Raw genomic sequence first — 20,061 nt, 5'->3', positions numbered from 1 at the left:
AGAAATATGTAGACCACTGAACCACCAGGGATCAGGAAGTATAACAGGAATATTATCAGACCGCTAAACCACCAGAGATCAGTTCCCATATCACCTGGAATATTTAGACCACTAGACCATCAGGGATCATGTAGTACCAGGTATCAGGATATGAAAATCACAAGACCACCAGGGATTAGAAAACAACATCTCCTAGAAAGAATGTCAGATCATAGATCTCATATCACCTGGTATATTTAAGAACACTGGACCACCAGGGATGAGAAAACATCACCTGGACTATTCTCCGACTGAGATATTAGTTTCCTGAGATATTCAAACCACTGGGCCACCAGGAAATAGACAAGGTAATGCAGGACATATAGACCACTAGACCACCAATGATCAGGTCCCTGGAATGTGCAGACCACTGGACCACCAGGGATCAGGAAACATCACAAGAATATTCTCAGACCACTGTCCCACCAGGGATCACAATGACTGCACCAAGGCTATTCAGACCACAAATCCTGAGCACCCTAGTAGGTTTTCTCTAGGTGTCAGTGACCTCAAGAGCTGAAATCCCAATTTCTCAATGGAAACAATGCAGTGGTGGCAAAACAACCCTCCCCTGCCTGGAGAATCCCTCCAGACTCCTATGCTGATACTTGTCATGTTTTCAGCCACACTTCCTCCTCCTGTTGTGTGTGGGTTCATCTTCCCCTTTCCTTTAGGTCAGCGGTCTCTAAACTATGAGGAACTACAACTCCCAGCATTGTAGATTAATACACATTTTAAGTGACCACAAAGTAAAACAAAAAACAAACCCATCATTGACATCTGTCCTATAGGATAGCAGAACTTCTTAAAACAGAAGAAGATATTAAGAATAAAAAAAAAAAATTAAAGGGGAAATCCGTCAATTTTTTTTCTTTTAAAAAGATCTCAGATCCTGTACTTATCAGCTGCTATATGTCCTGCAGGAAGTGGTGTATTCTTTTCAGTCTGACCCACTGCTCTCTGCTGCCTCCTGTGTCCATGTCAGGAACTGTCCAGAGCAGTAGCAAATTCCCATTGAAAACCTCTGCTGCTCTGGACAGTTCCTGACATGGACAGAGGTGGCAGCAGAGAGCACTGTGTCAGACTGGAAAGATTACACCACTTCCTGCAGGACATACAGCAGCTGATAAGTACTGGAAGACTGGAGATTTTTAAATAGAAGTAAATTACATATAGATATAACTTTCTGACCCCAGTTGATTTCAAGGAATTTCTTTCCACACCACAGTACCACTTTAAACCCTAGCAACCAATCAGATTCCACCTTTCATTTTCCAAAGAGTCTGTGAGGAATGAAAGGTGGAATCTGATTGGTTGCTAGGGGCAACTGGGCCAGTTTCACTTTACACCATGTTTGATCAATCTCCCCCATATCTATTGCCAGGGCCTAAGGTGTATTACTAAGTATATTACACAGTGTCAGTCCTGGCAGTATATAGATATGTATCCAATATATTATAGTAAAGTATTAAAGTCCACCTTTGCTTTACAATTAATCTATCTGGAAACCATAAACAAGTAGGCCAACTATTGTGGCATGGTCATTGTATAGGTTTATTTGTATCCTAATTATAATTTATGGGTTAAATACATGTGATCAGGACCACAGGGGGTTAAAGGGGTACTCCGACATCAGGTAAAAAAAAAAATACTGCAGAAGCAGATATCCTTGCTTACCCGTCTGCCCCAGTTCTGAAACCACCGAAAATCCTATAGTTTTGTGTGTTTTTGGATCCCTTCCTATGGCAAGTAATCAGTGTGCTTTCTGGTTGAGCAGTACTACAATTCCCAGAATGCATTGCTTTCCCTCTTTCCCTTTCCACAGCACTCCTGTGAGTCCCATCCAGAGCTGCTGCAAAACATTGCTCTACAAGTCTGCAGCACCTACTGCATTCATTCCCTGTCTGCTCGCCTGCCTATGGCACTGTTCAGCACAAAGCACCACACTGTAAGGGGGGCAGTAAGGATGGTGACATCACTCAGGGGCGGGGCTTAAGCTCAGGGACAAGACTCAGCCACGCCTCCAGACATATGATGAGGAGGATGTGTTGTCTCCAGATAAAAGGGAGAAGACGTGGAGCTGGAGACAACACATTTTGTGTAGTACAATTATTTTCCACTTCCTGTCTGGTCTAAATCAAGTGAGAACACTGCACTATTAGTGATATCACTGTATTAGTTAGTTATATATCTTGGGGTGATAGTTTTATTTTCTGATACCAGAGTACCCCTTTAAGTGAATGATGAGATAGAAGACCTGCAGGTAATTCCTCACAGGCCTCTATGTGCCCTCTGGGCCGCTCTATACAGTGGAGGTGGGCCTGGCGCCCCTAGTGTAATGATATCCCCTCCCCCTGGAAGGGCGTTATGAAGAAACCGGCGCCATTTTGAAAAGGAGACAAATAGTTGTCAGAGACGTATAGCAATGCCCTGTATGATACATGTGCTGAGCACACACAAGAGTCTATGTAACAGTAACGAATACCCTGCGTTCTCTCTGCTCAGACGATGATCTAGTGATCAACCTCAGCAGAAGATCAGCAGACCGTGTAATATGTAAATGGAGAAGGAACAGTTTCAATATGACAAAGTCTCCGCCACGAGAGGTCATCGTGGAGTAAGACCCAAAAACTCCCTCTATACTGGCCAAAAAGGGAAGGACTGTTCAGATACTGCGGGACCTTCCAACATGTACCTCCGTCATGTCCGTGCCGAGGATGAGGCCGGTGGAAACCATCATCCACTCCCTCTCCGGAAAGAATGGGATGGTCTCACAGTTCCTCCATATGGTTTCAGTTATGGCAAGCTTAGGCAAAGGAAGAATCAGATCTAAATGGTGGTCTATGAGTCAGGAGACACCTCATTGGGTTGGGACGTCTTGGCCTGGACGGCTTTAAGAACGTTGTAGTTAACTGGGTGTCCATGTCCACCTTGATGTGTTGGAGGGGAGTGTTACTCTAGAGGTGACTCTACTCAGGTCTGGTCTGCTTCAGGTTGTGCTGAGAGTTCCTGCTATGATAGAGAGCAGGTGGTGGAAACCCCACATGGCCAACCAACCCCCCAGATTTAACTTTCCTATATAAAAAACACAATCTTAAGCATCTACAAGCAAGTGGACGTCTGTGCGAGCAGTTCTGGACCCAACCAGGCCATGTAGACAACCACAATCCTCTAGAAGACTTTTCTTCACGGTCCTATGTCTGTTAGCGCTTGTGAAGATGAAGCCGTGGGGTCACAATCTGTGAGCGCCGCTACGTATGGTCTTCTAGACTGAAGGAAACGCATCTTTCTGCACCCGAAGTAGGTCCCGACAGCCACCATCACCAGGACGATGAGGATTAAAGAGATGACGGCTATCGTCATCTGGTTCATTTTGCTCTTTGTGTCGTCATCTTTACCCTCTGTAGGTCCAATACCTGTACGGGAAGAGAAGGAAACACCAAGGTGAAGTATGGCTAGATACCATTCAAGAAGCCCACAGACCATTTTCTACCCCCCATGCAGATAAAACCAACCATCACTGCATACTCTACTTATAACCACAGATGCTCAGCCAGGTACTAACGATAAGTCGTGACGTCACCAGTCCCACCTTGGGATCCCCCAGTCCACCCTGCAGTTTATGGCCAATGTCCATACCATGTAATAGGTCCTTATTCTGCTCTGAGTCGGGCCTAGTGCTGGTGAGCCCCATGGTCGCCTCTTGTGTGGTGGCTTCTGAAGGCTTCAGCGTCCCTCCTGCCCAGGTCTGAGTGGACTGTCTTAAGGGGGGAGCTGTTTTGGCTGTAGATTCTTGGGTAGTTTGGAGTGTCTGTTCTTTCTGAGTCGTAGACGGTTGCAGACAAGGAGTTCTACCTGCAAAGAGGAGACCAAGACTATTACAAGGGATTGCACATAGATTGCTATCTATTATCCACCCATTCATTCCTGGTCGTATTGCACACAGGTGATGGGGATTCTCACCCTGGTCGATGCAGCTCATGACATTTCTCACCCATGGATCAGTTTTATCAGCACAGATATTTACTCTTGGTAACCGAAACCTGAGAGGAAAATAAAGGACAAATGATGACAGGGAGAAGACAGGATGGTCCGAGCAATATACAAAACTGGGGTCATAGAGAGTCCTCACCATGGTGGGATCAGATGTGCCCCCTCACTATGATTACGGCATAGACAGTCCTCACCATGGTGGGATCAGAGGGGCCCCTCACTATGATTACGGCATAGACAGTCCTCACCATGGTGGGATCAGAGGGGCCCCTCACTATGATTATGGCATAGACAGTCCTCACCATGGTGGGATCAGAGGGGCCCTCACTATGATTACGGCATAGACAGTCCTCACTATGGTGGGATCAGAGGGGCCCCTCACTATGATTACGGCATAGACAGTCCTCACCATGGTGGGATCAGAGGGGCCCCTCACTATGATTACGGCATAGACAGTCCTCACCATGGTGGGATCAGAGGGGCCCCTCACTATGATTACGGCATAGACAGTCCTCACCATGGTGGGATCAGAGGGGCCCCTCACTATGATTACGGCATAGACAGTCCTCACCATGGTGGGATCAGAGGGGCCCCTCACTATGATTATGGCATAGACAGTCCTCACCATGGTGGGATCAGAGGGGCCCCTCACTATGATTACGGCATAGACAGTCCTCACCATGGTGGGATCAGAGGGGCCCCTCACTATGATTACGGCATAGACAGTCCTCACCATGGTGGGATCAGAGGGGCCCCTCAATATGATTACGGCATAGACAGTCCTCACCATGGTGGGATCAGAGGGGCCCCTCAATATGATTACGGCATAGACAGTCCTCACCATGGTGGGATCAGGGGTGCCCCTCACTATGATTACGGCATAGACAGTCCTCACCATGGTGGGATCAGAGGGGCCCCTCACTATGATTACGGCATAGACAGTCCTCACCATGGTGGGATCAGAGGGGCCCCTCACTATGATTATGGCATAGACAGTCCTCACCATGGTGGGATCAGAGGGGCCCTCACTATGATTACGGCATAGACAGTCCTCACCATGGTGGGATCAGAGGGGCCCCTCACTATGATTACGGCATAGACAGTCCTCACCATGGTGGGATCAGAGGGGCCCCTCACTATGATTACGGCATAGACAGTCCTCACCATGATGGGATCAGGGGTGCCCCTCACTATGATTAGGTATCCCTCTTACTTGACTCTGTTGTGGGGGCAATCTTCATACACAGCGTTTTTCACTAGAAGCACGTGGTATCCTTCTTCGTCTTTCTTTGGCATCGTTTTACAGTCCTGACAATATTTAAAGCTGGGGCCTATTTGTGCGACACCTGAGAAGACACAAGGAACAATGGATGGAATAATAAAGTCCGTCTCTCACATTATGGGCTACATACTTGCTGGGGCTTATTCTACACAAACAATAAACTGTGCCAAACATCTTGGTTAAACACAGTCATGTCAAGGGTCGGCGTTAGGGGGGGGGGCAAACAGGGCAATAGAAAGACTTTAGAAGAAGAAAGAAAAGTCAAATACTGAAGACTTGAATGTTGACGTATACTTGTGTCCGTGTTCCGACCTTAGCTGTCGGTATACCACCCGTTGCCCTACAGTGTCGGGTGACCCGTCCTATAAGGGTGACACAAGCCCCAGACCTTGTTACCTGAGTTGAGAAGAGTGGCCAAATTTACCTGGTTACACCCATGCTGCGAGATAGAGTATGTAGGCTTCTAGGAACTTTTCTCTATCCAGATCAGTTCCTCTTGTTATCAGGATACTGTCAGAGATGTTTACTGCGTGGGTTGGGGTGATCTCCGACTTGTCCTCTCCTTTAGTGGCCTAACACTGCATAGTGAGTAGAAGTGCTGCTTTCAAGAAACTGGTGTCTGCGTCTCTCATGTCCGTCTATCCACTACCACCGGCTAGACTACACTGCACACTGACTAGGTGTGGGTGTGTACTTCCTCTCCCCATGTGACAACTTCCTACAAGAGGTGTAAAGTCCCCTGTGAGTGGTGGAGAAGAAAGTGCAAAGAAAAAGCAACACAGAGATAGGTGAAGAGAAAAGAGGGCTCTCACTGGTGTGCAGATTATAACAAACAATAACCCCTTAGTTACTACAGCTGTGCATTATACAAGTACAGTTACATACATTAGCAACATCTAGTGGCAAAACTTAGTTACTACTTCATTACCACTTTTACTTCAAGTACAGACTTTTGTGAGGAGTGTAAAATACTAATAACACCTGTGGTGGGACACCACACTGGCAGCACTCTGAATGTATGCACTGATAGTATTGTGATGGTGGGCAATGGCAGGATTGTGGTGTACTGAAAGGATTGTAATGGTTCACACTGGCTGGGCTATGAAACAATATACTAATCGAATTGTAATGGTGTGCACTGGTAGGACTGGCAATGCATACGCTAATAGGATTGTGATGGTGTGCTGCGGTAAGATTGTGATGGTATGCACTGGAAGGACTGTAAAGGTGTGCACTGAAAAGACTGTCATGATATACACTGGCAGAACTGTGAATGTATATAGTGATAGGACTGTGATGGTGTGCCCTTTTAGGACTGTGATGATGTGCCCTGATAGGACTGTAATGGTGTGCCCTGATAGGATTGTGATAGTGTGCACTGATAGGATTGTGATGGTGTGCCCTGATAGGACTGTGATGGTGTGCCCTGATAGGACTGTGATGGTGTGCCCTGATAGAACTGTGATGGTGTGCCCGGATAGGACTGTGATGGTGTGCACTGATAGGACTGTCATGGTGTGCCCTTTTAGGACTGTGATGATGTGCACTGATATGGTTGTGATGGTGTGCACTGATAGGACTGTGATAGTGTGCCCTGGTATGATTGTGATGGTGTGCATTGGTATGATTGTGATGGTGTGCCCTGATAGGACTGTGATGGTGTGCCCTGATTGGACTGTGATGGTGTGCACTGATAGGACTGTGATGGTGTGCACTGATAGGACTGTGATGGTGTGCCCTGATAGGATTGTGATGGTGTGCACTGATAGGACTGTGATGGTGTGCACTGATAGGACTGTGATGGTGTGCCCTGATAGGACTGTGATGGTGTGCATTGGTATGATTGTGATAGTGTGCCGTGATAGGACAGTGATGGTGTGCCCTAATAGGACTGTGATGGTGTGCCCTGATTGGACTGTGATGGTGTGCCCTGATAGGACTGTGATGGTGTGCACTGATAGGACTGTGATGGTGTGCCGTGATAGGACTGTGATGGTGTGCCCTGGTAGGACTGTGATGGTGTGCCCTGATAGGATTGTGATGGTGTGCCCTGATAGGATTGTGATGGTGTGCCTTGTTAGGACTGTGATGGTGTGCCCTGTTAGGACTGTGATGGTGTGCCCTGGTAGGACTGTGATGGTGTGCCCTGATAGGATTGTGATGGTGTGCCTTGTTAGGACTGTGATGGTGTGCCCTGTTAGGACTGTGATGGTGTGCCCTGTTAGGACTGTGATGGTGTGCCCTGACAGGATTGTGATGGTGTGCCCTGTTAGGACTGTGATGGTGTGCCCTGTTAGGACTGTGATGGTGTGCCCTGACAGGATTGTGATGGTGTGCCCTGATAGGACTGTGATGGTGTGCCCTGATAGGACTGTGATGGTGTGCCCTGTTAGGATTGTGATGGTGTGCCCTGTTAGGACTGTGATGGTGTGCCTTGTTAGGACTGTGATGGTGTGCCCTGACAGGATTGTGATGGTGTGCCCTGTTAGGACTGTGATGGTGTGCCCTGTTAGGACTGTGATGGTGTGCCCTGACAGGATTGTGATGGTGTGCCCTGATAGGACTGTGATGGTGTGCCCTGATAGGACTGTGATGGTGTGCCCTGTTAGGATTGTGATGGTGTGCCCTGTTAGGACTGTGATGGTGTGCCCTGTTAGGACTGTGATGGTGTGCCCTGACAGGATTGTGATGGTGTGCCCTGATAGGACTGTGATGGTGTGCCCTGATAGGACTGTGATGGTGTGCCCTGACAGGATTGTGATGGTGTGCACTAGTAGGATGGCGGTGGTGTGTGCACTGGCAGGGTTGGTCTTTAAAGGTTTGTATTAGGGGGACTGTGAGGGTGTGCACCAGAGGAGGTATGAGGATACAGCCTGATATACTGTGGCGCTGTGTATAAATGAGGCAGTATCTGTGTGCAGAGTCGCCACGCTTTAATTCCCGAGAAAGTGGTTTATTTTTCATGTGTCCAATTAGCCGAACTCTCATCCGTCCCTGTGCTGTATATGTGGCCTCTCCACACTCCCAGTATACATTGTGCTTCTGTGGTGATGGACATGATGCGAGCGCTCTGTGTAGGTGCGCCCCCTTGTGTTTGGGAGGCGCCTTCTCCTAATCCACCTTACAGAGCAAAGGTCCAGTCTCACATTCTCCCCTCCAAAAGCTTAATCATTAACCCCTGATAATAACTGTGGATGAGTGTGCGGAATGTTCTATGAGTCACGGAAATTCCCAGTAAGAAACTGGTGGAGGGTCTAAGCCAGTACCAGAGAAAATATTACAGAGTGATCCCACTTCCCATAGTCACTAGCAGTCTATGAAGTTCACTGCTCCCCCCCAATCTTCTTCCCATTCATTGATCAGTATTGAGCTGCAATACCAGGCACTACCCTTGGACAGGTGTGTCGCTGTTTTTGGCAGAATTCAGACATGTTTCTCATTGTGGAAGACCCCTTTAAATCAGACAATATTTCTGTATATTACATCTGTTCGTCTTAATAAAAAGTGCAATGTGTAATGCCTGACCTCTCCTTTGGGGGAGCTGTAGGCAAACATAACACCTATTTACAGCTGATGGCGGGGGTCCAGTAGGGGACACTTTGTGATGTATCTAACAAGTTAGACGCAGAGAACTCCTTTAGCTTTTAGACCTCCTGTTACTGGTTTGGCGGCCGAGCAGAACTATTGCCTCATACGAGAGCAGACGTCTCCTGTAATCTCAGTATAAACATAGCGCAGAGTCACTGACAGAGTCTCGGAGGACAGCCTGCACTCCATCTCTAGTATTGGTCACATTCCATCTTGTATCCGAGCAGATGCTTCTCACCTCTGGAAAAGCAGAAGAGGTCTCAGTAGTTTCCTCTGGAGCAGAGACAGGTCACCACCACACACCTTCTGACTATGGGGCCTACAGGTACTGTGCGAGGTATGACACCCATGTCTCGTCGTACCCTACACTGGTGGGACTAGAGAAGGTCAGACTGTTGGAGTCCCTGGTGGAAATGACTAATGGAACTATTGTCTATGGTGGCCCCAATCTTCTGTATACACCTCTGAAGCTGAGGAGTCCACCATCTAAACCAGAGGTAGATCTGGGGTATGGACCATAGCCAGAGGGAGTACCAATCTCCTGTACATTTTTGTGTCTCCTAAGGTCTCAGCAGGGGCCCCCCAATAGTGCTGCCAGTGTACATCTAATCATGAGAGTGCCCACAATAGTGCTGCCAGTGTACATCTAATCATGAGAGTGCCCACAATAGTGCTGCCAGTGTACATCTAATCATGAGAGTGCCCACAATAGTGCTGCCAGTGTGCATCCAACCATCAGAGTGCCCAAACCATCAGAGTGCCGCGACCATGAGAGTGCCCCTAATAGTGCTGCCAGTGTACACTCACCGGCCACTTTATTAGGTACACCATGCTAGTAACGGGTTGGACCCCCTTTTGCCTTCAGAACTGCCTCAATTCTTGGTGGCATAGATACAACAAGGTGCTGGAAGCTTCCTCAGAGATTTTGGTCCATATTGACATGATGGCATCACACAGTTGCCGCAGATTTGTCGGCTGCACATCCATGATGCCAATCCCCCGTTCCACCACATCCCAAAGATGCTCTATTGGATTGAGATCTGGTGACTGTGGAGGCCATTGGAGTACAGTGAACTTATTGTCATGTTCAAGAAACCAGTCTGAGATGATTCTAGCTTTATGACATGGCGCCTTATCCTGCTGAAAGTCGCCATCAGATGTTGGGTCCATTGTGGTCATAAAGGGATGGACATGGTCAGCGACAATACTCAGGTAGGCTGTGGCGTTGCAGCCATGCTCAATTGGTACCAAGGGGCCCAAAGATTGCCAAGAAAATACTCCCCACACCATGACACCACCACCACCAGCCTGAACCGTTGATACAAGGCAGGATGGATCCATGCTTTCATGTTGTTGACGCCAAATTCTGACCCTACCATCCGAATGTCGCAGCAGAAATCGAGACTCATCAGACCAGGCAACGTTTTTCCAATCTTCTACTGTCCAATTTCGATGAGCTTGTGCAAATTGTAGCCTCAGTTTCCTGTTCTTAGCTGAAAGGAGTGGCCCCCGGTGTGGTCTTCTGCTGCTGTAGCCCATCTGCCTCAAAGTTGGAGGTACTGTGCGTTCAGAGATGCTCTTCTGCCTACCTTGGGTGTAACGGTTGGCTATTTGAGTCACTGTTGCCTTTCTATCAGCTGGAACCAGTCTGCCCATTCTCCTCTGACCTCTGGCATCAACAAGGCATTTCCGCCCACAGAACTGCCGCTCACTGGATGTTTTTTCTTTTTCGGACCATTCTCTGTAAACCCTAGAGATGGTTGTGCGTGAAAATCCCAGTAGATCAGCAGTTTCTGAAATACTCAGACCAGCCCTTCTGGCACCAACAACCATGCCACGTTCAAAGGCACTCAAATCCCCTTTCTTCCCCATACTGATGCTCGGTTTGAACTGCAGGAGATTGTCTTGACCATGTCTACATGCCTAAATGCACTGAGTTGCCGCCATGTGATTGGCTGATTAGAAATTAAGTGGTAACGTGCAGTTGGACAGGTGTACCTAATAAAGTGGCTGGTGAGTGTACATCTAATCATGAGAGTGCCCACAATAGTGCTTCCAGTGTGCATCCAACCATCACAGTGTTTCCAATAGTGCCATCAGTCTCCTAACTTGTGCCATTCATGTGCCCCCAAAAAGTGTCAGAGTGCTCCGAACAGTACCAACATGCTATCAGAATGCCCCTAGTAGTGTCATCAGAGGGCACCAACCATCACAGTGTTTCCAAAAATATCGCCACACTGTGCCCAACCATGAGAATGCCCCTAATGGTACATCAGAGTGCCCCCTACCATGAGAGTGCCCCCTACCATGAGAGTGTTCTCTACCATGAGAGTGCCCCCTACCATCAGAGTGCCCCTTACCATCAAAATGCCCCCTACCATCAGAGTACCCCTTACCATCAGAGAGCCCCTTACCATCAGAGTGCCCCCTACCATCAGAGTGCCCCTTACCATCAGAGTGCCCCTTACTATCAGAGTGCCCCCTACCATCAGAGTGCCCCCTACCATCAGAGTGCCCGTTACCATCAGAGTGCCCCTACCATCAGAGTGCCCCCTACCATCAGAGTGCCCCCTGCCATCAGAGTGCCCCCTACCATCAGAGTTCTCCTAACCCCAGAGCCTCACATCTGTATCTGTCACCACCAACAGCCGCCATTTTTTCCCATGCAGAGGACCATGGCGGCCCCGTCGGTGTTGGCATCTGGTGCCCGCTGTATGGTCAGTACTTTATCAGTCCTCTCTTTTCTACCCGCAGACACTTTTATTAGTGTCAGGAATTTTTGGCAAAATGACAAATTCCGATTATTAAACATAATTTAACTGTGTATCAGCAGGAGAAATCCCCGGGGGGAGGGGTGGGGGTGTCAGCCTGCCAGACAGCCGAATCTGCTCAGACTGTCACTATGTACAGCCTCATCCTCACAGCGCTGTCCCTAAGATAACTCTTCCTGTCCTGTGATGTCCCAAAGGAATCCCCCCCCCCCCCCAAGAAGGTGCCCACCTGTCCAGGACATCCTATATATCATGGAGATCACTGCTAGTGTCCACACACCTATACTTACACAGTGCTGGGGAGGATGTGGCCATTGATGTGGATGGTGCCAATCCTTATTATAGAGCCAGGAGCAATGTGTGACATGAGGAGAGAGGATTTCTCCCATATAAGAGCGGCCGTCTCCCTGGTCGCCCCCGGCACATTCCAGGCATTGTTATCAGGTGCACAGGCGCTGGCATGTCCTGGCATGTATCACACTACAAGGTGTGTCACACACTCACCTGCTCACTGCTATGGTTATACTAAGACAAGGGGGTGCCAGGGGCCCAGACAGCAAGTGCCACCCCCAGATGCCCCAGAGGTGCCCCGGCTTACCCATCAAAGAGATTCAGACCCTCTATAGCACAGACACTACTGCCCCCACCAGGGTGCCAGTCACAGGAGCCCCCCGGAGTAAGAACCACAGACACTACTGCCCCCAGCAGGGTGCCAGTCACAGGAGCCCCCCCAGAGTAAGGGACCACAGATACTACTGCCCCCACCAGGGTGCCAGTCACAGGAGCCCCCCAGAGAGAGAACCACAGATACTACTGCCCCCACCAGGGTGCCAGTCACAGGAGCCCCCCCGGAGTAGGAACCACAGATACTACTGCCCCCACCAGGGTGCCAGTCACAGGAGCCCCCCGGAGTAAGGGACCACAGATACTACTGCCCCCACCAGGGTGCCAGTCACAGGAGCCCCCCGGAGTAAGAACCACAAACACTACTGCCCCCACCAGGGTGCCAGTCACAGGAGCCCCCCGGAGAGAGAACCACAGACACTACTGCCCCCACCAGGGTGCCAGTCACAGGAGCCCCCCGGAGAGAGAACCACAGACACTACTGCCCCCACCAGGGTGCCAGTCACAGGAGCCCCCCGGAGTAAGAACCACAGACACTACTGCCCCCACCAGGGTGCCAGTCACAGGATCCCCCCGGAGTAAGGGACCACAGACACTACTGCCCCCACCAGGGTGCCAGTCACAGGAGCCCCCCGGAGTAAGAACCACAGATACTACTGCCCCCACCAGGGTGCCAGTCACAGGAGCCCCCCGGAGTAAGAACCACAGACACTACTGCCCCCACCAGGGTGCCAGTCACAGGAGCCCCCCGGAGTAAGGGACCACAGATACTACTGCCCCCACCAGGGTGCCAGTCACAGGAGCCCCCCGGAGTAAGAACCACAGACACTACTGCCCCCACCAGGGTGCCAGTCACAGGAGCCCCCCGGAGTAAGGGACCACAGATACTACTGCCCCCACCAGGGTGCCAGTCACAGGAGCCCCCCGGGGAGAGAACCACAGACACTAGTGCCCCCACCAGGGTGCCAGTCACAGGAGCCCCCCAGAGTAAGGGACTACAGACACTACTGCCCCCACCAGGGTGCCAGTCACAGGAGCCCCCCGGAGAGAGAACCACAGACACTACTGCCCCCTCCAGGGTGCCAGTCACAGGAGCCCCCCAGAGTAAGGGACCACAGATACTACTGCCCCCACCAGGGTGCCAGTCACAGGAGCCCCCCGGAGTAAGGGACCACAGATACTACTGCCCCCACCAGGGTGCCAGTCACAGGAGCCCCCCAGAGAGAGAATCACAGATACTACTGCCCCCACCAGGGTGCCAGTCACAGGAGCCCCCCGGAGTAAGGGACCACAGACACTACTGCCCCCACCAGGGTGCCAGTCACCGGAGCCCCCCCAGAGTAAGGGACCACAGACACTACTGCCCCCACCAGGGTGCCAGTCACAGGAGCCCCCCCGGGGAGAGAACCACAGACACTACTGCCCCCACCAGGGTGCCAGTCACCGGAGCCCCCCCAGAGTAAGGGACCACAGATACTACTGCCCCCACCAGGGTACCAGTCACAGGAGCCCCCCAGAGAGAGAACCACAGACACTACTGCCCCCACCAGGGTGCCAGTCACAGGAGCCCCCCGGGTGCGGCCTCTGTATAATACCCTATTCAGATCAGGCAGTGAGAAGCCCCCGACCCTCCCGGGGCCCCTGAGCCCTGAGGACAGCGCCGGCTCCATGGAACAAGGGGATCTATTGTGGGGGCTCCGAGGGGGTCACACCGGGTCACAGCTTCTGTATAACATTATTACTGGGGATTATAGGGTTAAGTGGACAAGCTGTCCTATCATACGTGATACTGCCCCCTGTAGCTAAGCCTATCATGTGTGATACTATCCACTGAGCCTGTGTATCTAAGCCTATCATGTGTAATACTATCCCCTGAGCCTGTGTATCATTCTATCATGTGTGATACTCTCTACTGAGCCTGTGTATCTAAGTCTATAATGTGTGATACTATCCACTGAGCCTGTGTATCTAAGCCTATAATGTGTGGTGATGTCCACTGAGCCCCTGTATCTAAGCCTATCATGTGTGATACTATCCCCTGAGCCTGTGTATCATTCTATCATGTGTGATACTCTCTACTGAGCCTGTGTATCTAAGCCTATAATGTGTGATGATGTCCACTGAGCCCCTGTATCTAAGCCATGTGTGAAACTGCCTTATAAGCTTCTGTATCTAAGATTCTCATGTGTGATACAATCAGATAAAAAGGTGTATCTAAGCCTGATATGTACAATTCTGCCTGCTGAACTATTGTATGTAAGACTGTCCTGTGCTTTACATCCTGGTAACCTGCTGTATCTAAGCCTGTAATGTGATACTGTCTAATCAGCTGATGTATCCAAGCCTATTTTGTGCTATACTGAAAAGCTGTATCTGATTCTTTTTTGTATTGTGCCGAGCTGTGTATCTAAGCCAATCATGTGAGATACTGACTGATAAATTGGTGTATCCAATTCTTTCATGTAAATTACTGAATAGTGAACCCCAGTAGCTAAACCTACCTGGTATAGTTGTGAGCTAGTGTATCTAAGCCTCTCCTGTGTGATACTGCCTGCTGAACATCTAAGACAGTCATCTGTGATAACTGTCTAAATTAGTGTATCTAATGCTGCGTTTACATGGAACGATTATCGTGCGAATTTGCACGATAGCGATCCAATTCAAACGATAATCGTACGTGTAAACGCTGCGAACGATCAAACGCCGAACGAGAAATCGTTCATTTTGATCTTACATGTTCTAAAATCGTCGTTCGTAAAAAATTCGCATATTGTTCCGTGTAAACAGTCGTTCACAGATTTACATATGTGCGAGATAGGCTCAAGCGATCGCAAAACGATTTTTCCGTACAATATATCGTTCCGTCTAAACGCTGATTGTTCTAAAAAAAAAATCGTTCTTTCGATATCGTTATTCGTACGATCGGGCGAATTATCGCTACATGTAAACGCAGCATAATCCTGCGTTTGACACCATGTTGAAAGATCAAAATGAACGATTTCTCGCTCGTCGCTTAATCGTTCGCTGCGTTTACACGGAACGATTACCGCTCAAATGCCATCGTTATTGCGAAAATTCTAACGATAATCGCTCCGTGTAAACGCAGCATAAGTCTTTCATGTGTAATACTGAATAGTGCACCTGTATAGCTAAGCCTACCTGGTATAGTTCTGAGCCAGTGTATCTAAGCCTCTCCTGTGTGATACTGTGTGATAATCCGGTGTATCTAAACATCTCATGTCTGATAATACGGTGTATCTAAGCCTCTCCTGTGTGACATTGTCTGATAATCCGGTGTATCTAAACCTCTCCTGTGTGATACTCTCTGATAATCCGGTGTATATAAACCTCTCCTGTGTGATACTGTCTGATAATCCGCTGTATCTAAACCTCTCCTGTGTGATATTGTCTGATAATCCGGTGTATCTAAACCTCTCCTATGTGATACTCTGATAATCCGGTGTATCTAAGCCTCTCCTTTGTGATATTGTCTGATAATCCGGTGTATCTAAACCTCTCCTATGTGATACTCTGATAATCCGGTGTATCTAAGCCTCTCCTGTGTGATACTGTCTGATAATCCGGTGTATCTAAGCCTCTCCTGTGTGATACTGTACAGTATGTTAGTTCTGGTGAGCAGACTGGCTTTACGGCTGAGAATTCCCCGGTTTGGCACACAGCCCCGTCTGCTGTATATATATATACGCTCAGGTTGCGGTGTGACCTGTCATGTGACCGCGCCCTGATGAATCAGTATATGAAGGAGTCTGTGCAGCCAATCAGAGCGTCCCCAGGCACAGCGTCACCAGCTGCCGGGAGAACAGACGGCCACAGGTTATCCCCGCCAAGTGGCTGTCTATGAACAGCTTCCCCAGTGCGCAGCAGCACAGAGGATTTCAGCTCCGACTGTGTCAGGCAGTGACATGTCCACATGTGATGATATTAGTGGGGACCCAGGGCCTCATGGGAAGGGGAGCTGCAGCAGGGTCCTCAGCAGCACAGAGTATTACAGGAGATGAGGCCCTGGCCAGTCCACTCAACTAAGGACAAGGCACAGAGTTAGATGTATAAGGAAGAGAGTCCCCAGCAGCACAGAGGATTTCAGGGGAGACTATATAAGAAAGAAGCGGCACCTAACAGGGACAGTGTTATACCGGGAGGGTGAAAGTCTGCTGCTCCACAGCAGCACAGAGGATTTCAGGGAAGAATAGTGCTGATCTACTGTACCCGGTGACCTGTTCGCACCACAGCAGCACAGAGTATTTCAGGAGCGGAGCCATGCTGTTTCTGTAGAGGGCGCTGACCTGGCTGCTCATGTGATGATTTTAGTGAGTATCATGATGGGACGATGCCATAGATTATAATAGTGGTATTAGGCTCCACAGCAGCACAGAGGATTTCAGGAGCGGTTTTCTTCACATTCACCCATCGGAGGAATAATTTATTAGGCATAAAAATAACATTCGCCCACTGCAGCGTCTTAGTGGACGCCAAGAATAAGTCTGGCGGGTAATAGAGCGGGCGCCTCCTTAGTAAACACATGTTAGGTACAAGATGGCACCCCTCCCCTCCCCCGCTCCCCCCAGGTACAAGATGGCACCCCTCCCCTCTCCCGCTCCCCCCCTAGTACAAAGTACAAGTCCTGGCTGGTAGAGAACGTCCGCAGCCTCTGCACACAGCAACAAGGAGGCACAGAGCGGACGGTTCCTTATTACACCGGACGATTATCGGGAGATTTATCGTTCTATCAATCGAATTTAAACGATAATCGCTTTGTGTAGCTGCCGGCAATTATCAAAGGACCAACGAGAAATCGCTCATCTAATTGTTCACTATAATGCTACGTTTATACAAAACGATAATTCGCCCAATCGATCGTTTAACGATTTTGAAGCAACGATTTGGTTTTTATAACGGTCAGCGTTTAGACGGATAAATCGTTAGAAAAATCGTTATTGCGATCGTTTTTAAGACGATCTGCGAATTTTTAGCAAACAACCAACGATGATTTGCGGACATGTTGAAAGATCAAAATGAACGTTTTCTCGCTCGTCGCTTGGTCGTTCGCTGCGTTTACACGAGTCGATTATCGCTCAAATGCGATTGTTATTGCGTAAATTCGAAGGATAATCGTTCCGAGTAATCGCACGATTATTCCACATTGTTCCTTCAATTGTCGGATGGAGGAAATAATGATAACTAATGCTGCGTTTGTATGGAACGATTATCGTTCGAATTTTCGCAATAACGATTGCATTTGAGCGATAATCGTTCCGTGTAAACGCAGCGAACGACCAAGCGACGAGCGAGAAATCGTTCATTTTGATCTTTCAACATGTTCTCAAATCGTTGTTGGTCGTTCTCAAAAAATTCGCAGATCGTTTCGTGTAAACCCTATGTGTGAGATAAGCGATCTTATAAACAATCGCAATAACGACTTTTCTAACGATTTATTCTTCTAAACGCTGATCGTTATAAAAACCAAATTGTTGCTTTAAAATCGTTAAACGATCGATTGGGCGAATTATCGTTCCGTGTAAACGTAGCATAACAAATATCAATCTGTGTAGTATCGGGGACGAATTCAGGTTAACGATAAACAATCTCGTTAGTCAACATTTATCGTTAATCATTAAACAGCACAAAAATGCTCAGTCTTACTGCAGCTCCTCCGCAGGAAGGAATGAGTACTGCAGCAAGTCTATGGGGGCCACCTCCTATAATAACGCAGGGGTTATCCAGGCTTAGGAAAACATGAGCACCACCTCTGTCCTGAGTCTGGGTGCGGTATTACAGCTCTGTTCTATTGAAGTGAATGGAGCTGTATTGTACACACTGTACACACATAGTACAAGTAATATAACAGATATATACAACTGCCATAGAGTACACACAAAATACAGCCACACACATAACAATATATATGTATATATATATATATATATATATATATCAGATATATACAACTGCTATAGAGTACACACATAGTACAAGTAATATAACAGATATATACAACTGCCATAGAGTACACACATAATACAACCACACACATAACAATACATATACATATATATAACAGATATATACAACTGCCATAGAGTACACATATAATACAGCCACACACATAACAATACAAATAATATAACAGATATATACAACTGCCATAGAGTACACATATAATACATCCACACACATAACAATACATATACATATATATAACAGATATATACAACTGCCATACAGTACACATATAATACATCCACACACATAACAATACATATACATATATATATAACAGATATATACAACTGCCATAGAGTACACACATAATACAGCCACACACATAACAATACATATACATATATAACAGATATATACAACTGCCATAGAGTACACATATAATACAGCCACACACATAACAATACACATAATATAACAGATATATACAACTGCCATAGAGTACACATATAATACAGCCACACACATAACAATACACATAATATAACAGATATATACAACTGCCATAGAGTACACATATAATACTAGCGCACAGTGCCTGAAGACTATTACCATAGGATGCAAACGTAGCACTACCATACGATGCATATATAATACTGCCATACAGCACCCAAATAAAACTGCCACATAGCACCTGAACAAATGCTGCCATACAGTGCCTACCTATCCCCACTGCCCAGTGCCTACACCACAGTGCCATCAGGTAGGAGGAATTCTTGTTTGTCTAAATAATGCCGCCATAGAGTGCCCACATAACAAGGTCATGCATTACAGTTCATAGAGCTCACAGTGCCTGGATACTACTGCCATACAGTACACACATAGCATAGCCATGTAGCTGATAAATAGCTGCGCCATATGGTGCCACATATTACTGCTGTATACCGCTATACTACAGCTGGATGGAGAAACCCTCAGCGACAAGTCTCATGACCCGACCATAAGACACCACACTGGTCACATGATCAAGTATCATCCTATAGCCGTCTGTCTGTACCTGGGAAAGCTGGGTGGCCTTACAGCTCCTTAAAGGTGTATCCTGGATTCCTTTAAGTAATGCAGTTGACTGTGTCAGATTTGCCTTGTAACGGTAGCCATATTGGTTGTCACCCAGACATTTCTTAAAGGGCTTGTCCATTCATATGTCCGTCCTGTGTCCCGTCTATCTCACTCCCAGGACCTCAGGTCGCTGTCACTGAATGGGGACAATGACTGGCTACACCCGAGGATATTACTTTACTGAAAGAGTAGTAGATACTTGGAACAACCTTCCAGCAGATGTGGTAGGCGAGTGTACAGCAACTGGGAGAAACATCTATCTATTCTAATATAGCTATATATATAGGGGGCACTCACCTGGCATAGGGGTCAGCTCCAGGAGGAAGAGGAGGAGGAGGAGACCAGAGTCCTGCGGAGCCCTCATCCTGACACCACGGAGAGGAGGAGCCGCTTACAGGTAGTGCTCCTGGCCAGCACTGCCGACCTCTCGCACTGTCTCTCACACTCTCTGTCTCGCTCCGTCGGGTCCCCTCCTCTCCTCGCTCTCTCCGCCTCCCTCTCCTCCAGCTTTCACTTTCGGTGACTGCGGAGTTTCCCATGATGTGATCCCTCTGTAACATGTGACTCCGGGAAATCACAATGTATAATGGGATAGCAGGGGCGTAGCTAGGATTCCTGGGGCCCCACAGCAAAAAATTTTAAGGGGCCCCTCTCCCCTACGCACAACACAAAGCACTGCGCATATAT

At 48.2% G+C, this 20,061-nt stretch overlaps 1 protein-coding gene across 1 annotated transcript; it reads right to left on the bottom strand.

The window, feature by feature from the left end:
* Positions 1 to 2,411: 2,411 nt before the first annotated feature.
* CXCL16 (C-X-C motif chemokine ligand 16) lies at positions 2,412 to 19,836 on the bottom strand. Its single transcript, XM_069979456.1, has 5 exons — positions 19,672 to 19,836; positions 5,246 to 5,378; positions 4,003 to 4,082; positions 3,679 to 3,894; positions 2,412 to 3,455 (listed from the first exon to the last, which is right to left on the bottom strand). The coding sequence occupies exons 1-5, from the start codon at positions 19,736 to 19,738 to the stop codon at positions 3,226 to 3,228; spliced, it is 726 nt and encodes a 241-aa protein (XP_069835557.1). The 5' UTR covers positions 19,739 to 19,836; the 3' UTR covers positions 2,412 to 3,225.
* Between the last annotated feature and the right edge of the window lie 225 nt (positions 19,837 to 20,061).

This window comes from Dendropsophus ebraccatus, chromosome 1 (genome assembly GCF_027789765.1).
Source record: "Dendropsophus ebraccatus isolate aDenEbr1 chromosome 1, aDenEbr1.pat, whole genome shotgun sequence".
Lineage (NCBI taxonomy): Eukaryota > Metazoa > Chordata > Amphibia > Anura > Hylidae > Dendropsophus > Dendropsophus ebraccatus.
The sequence above is the reverse complement of the archived record's forward strand: the minus strand, read 5'-3'. Positions and strand labels throughout refer to the sequence as shown.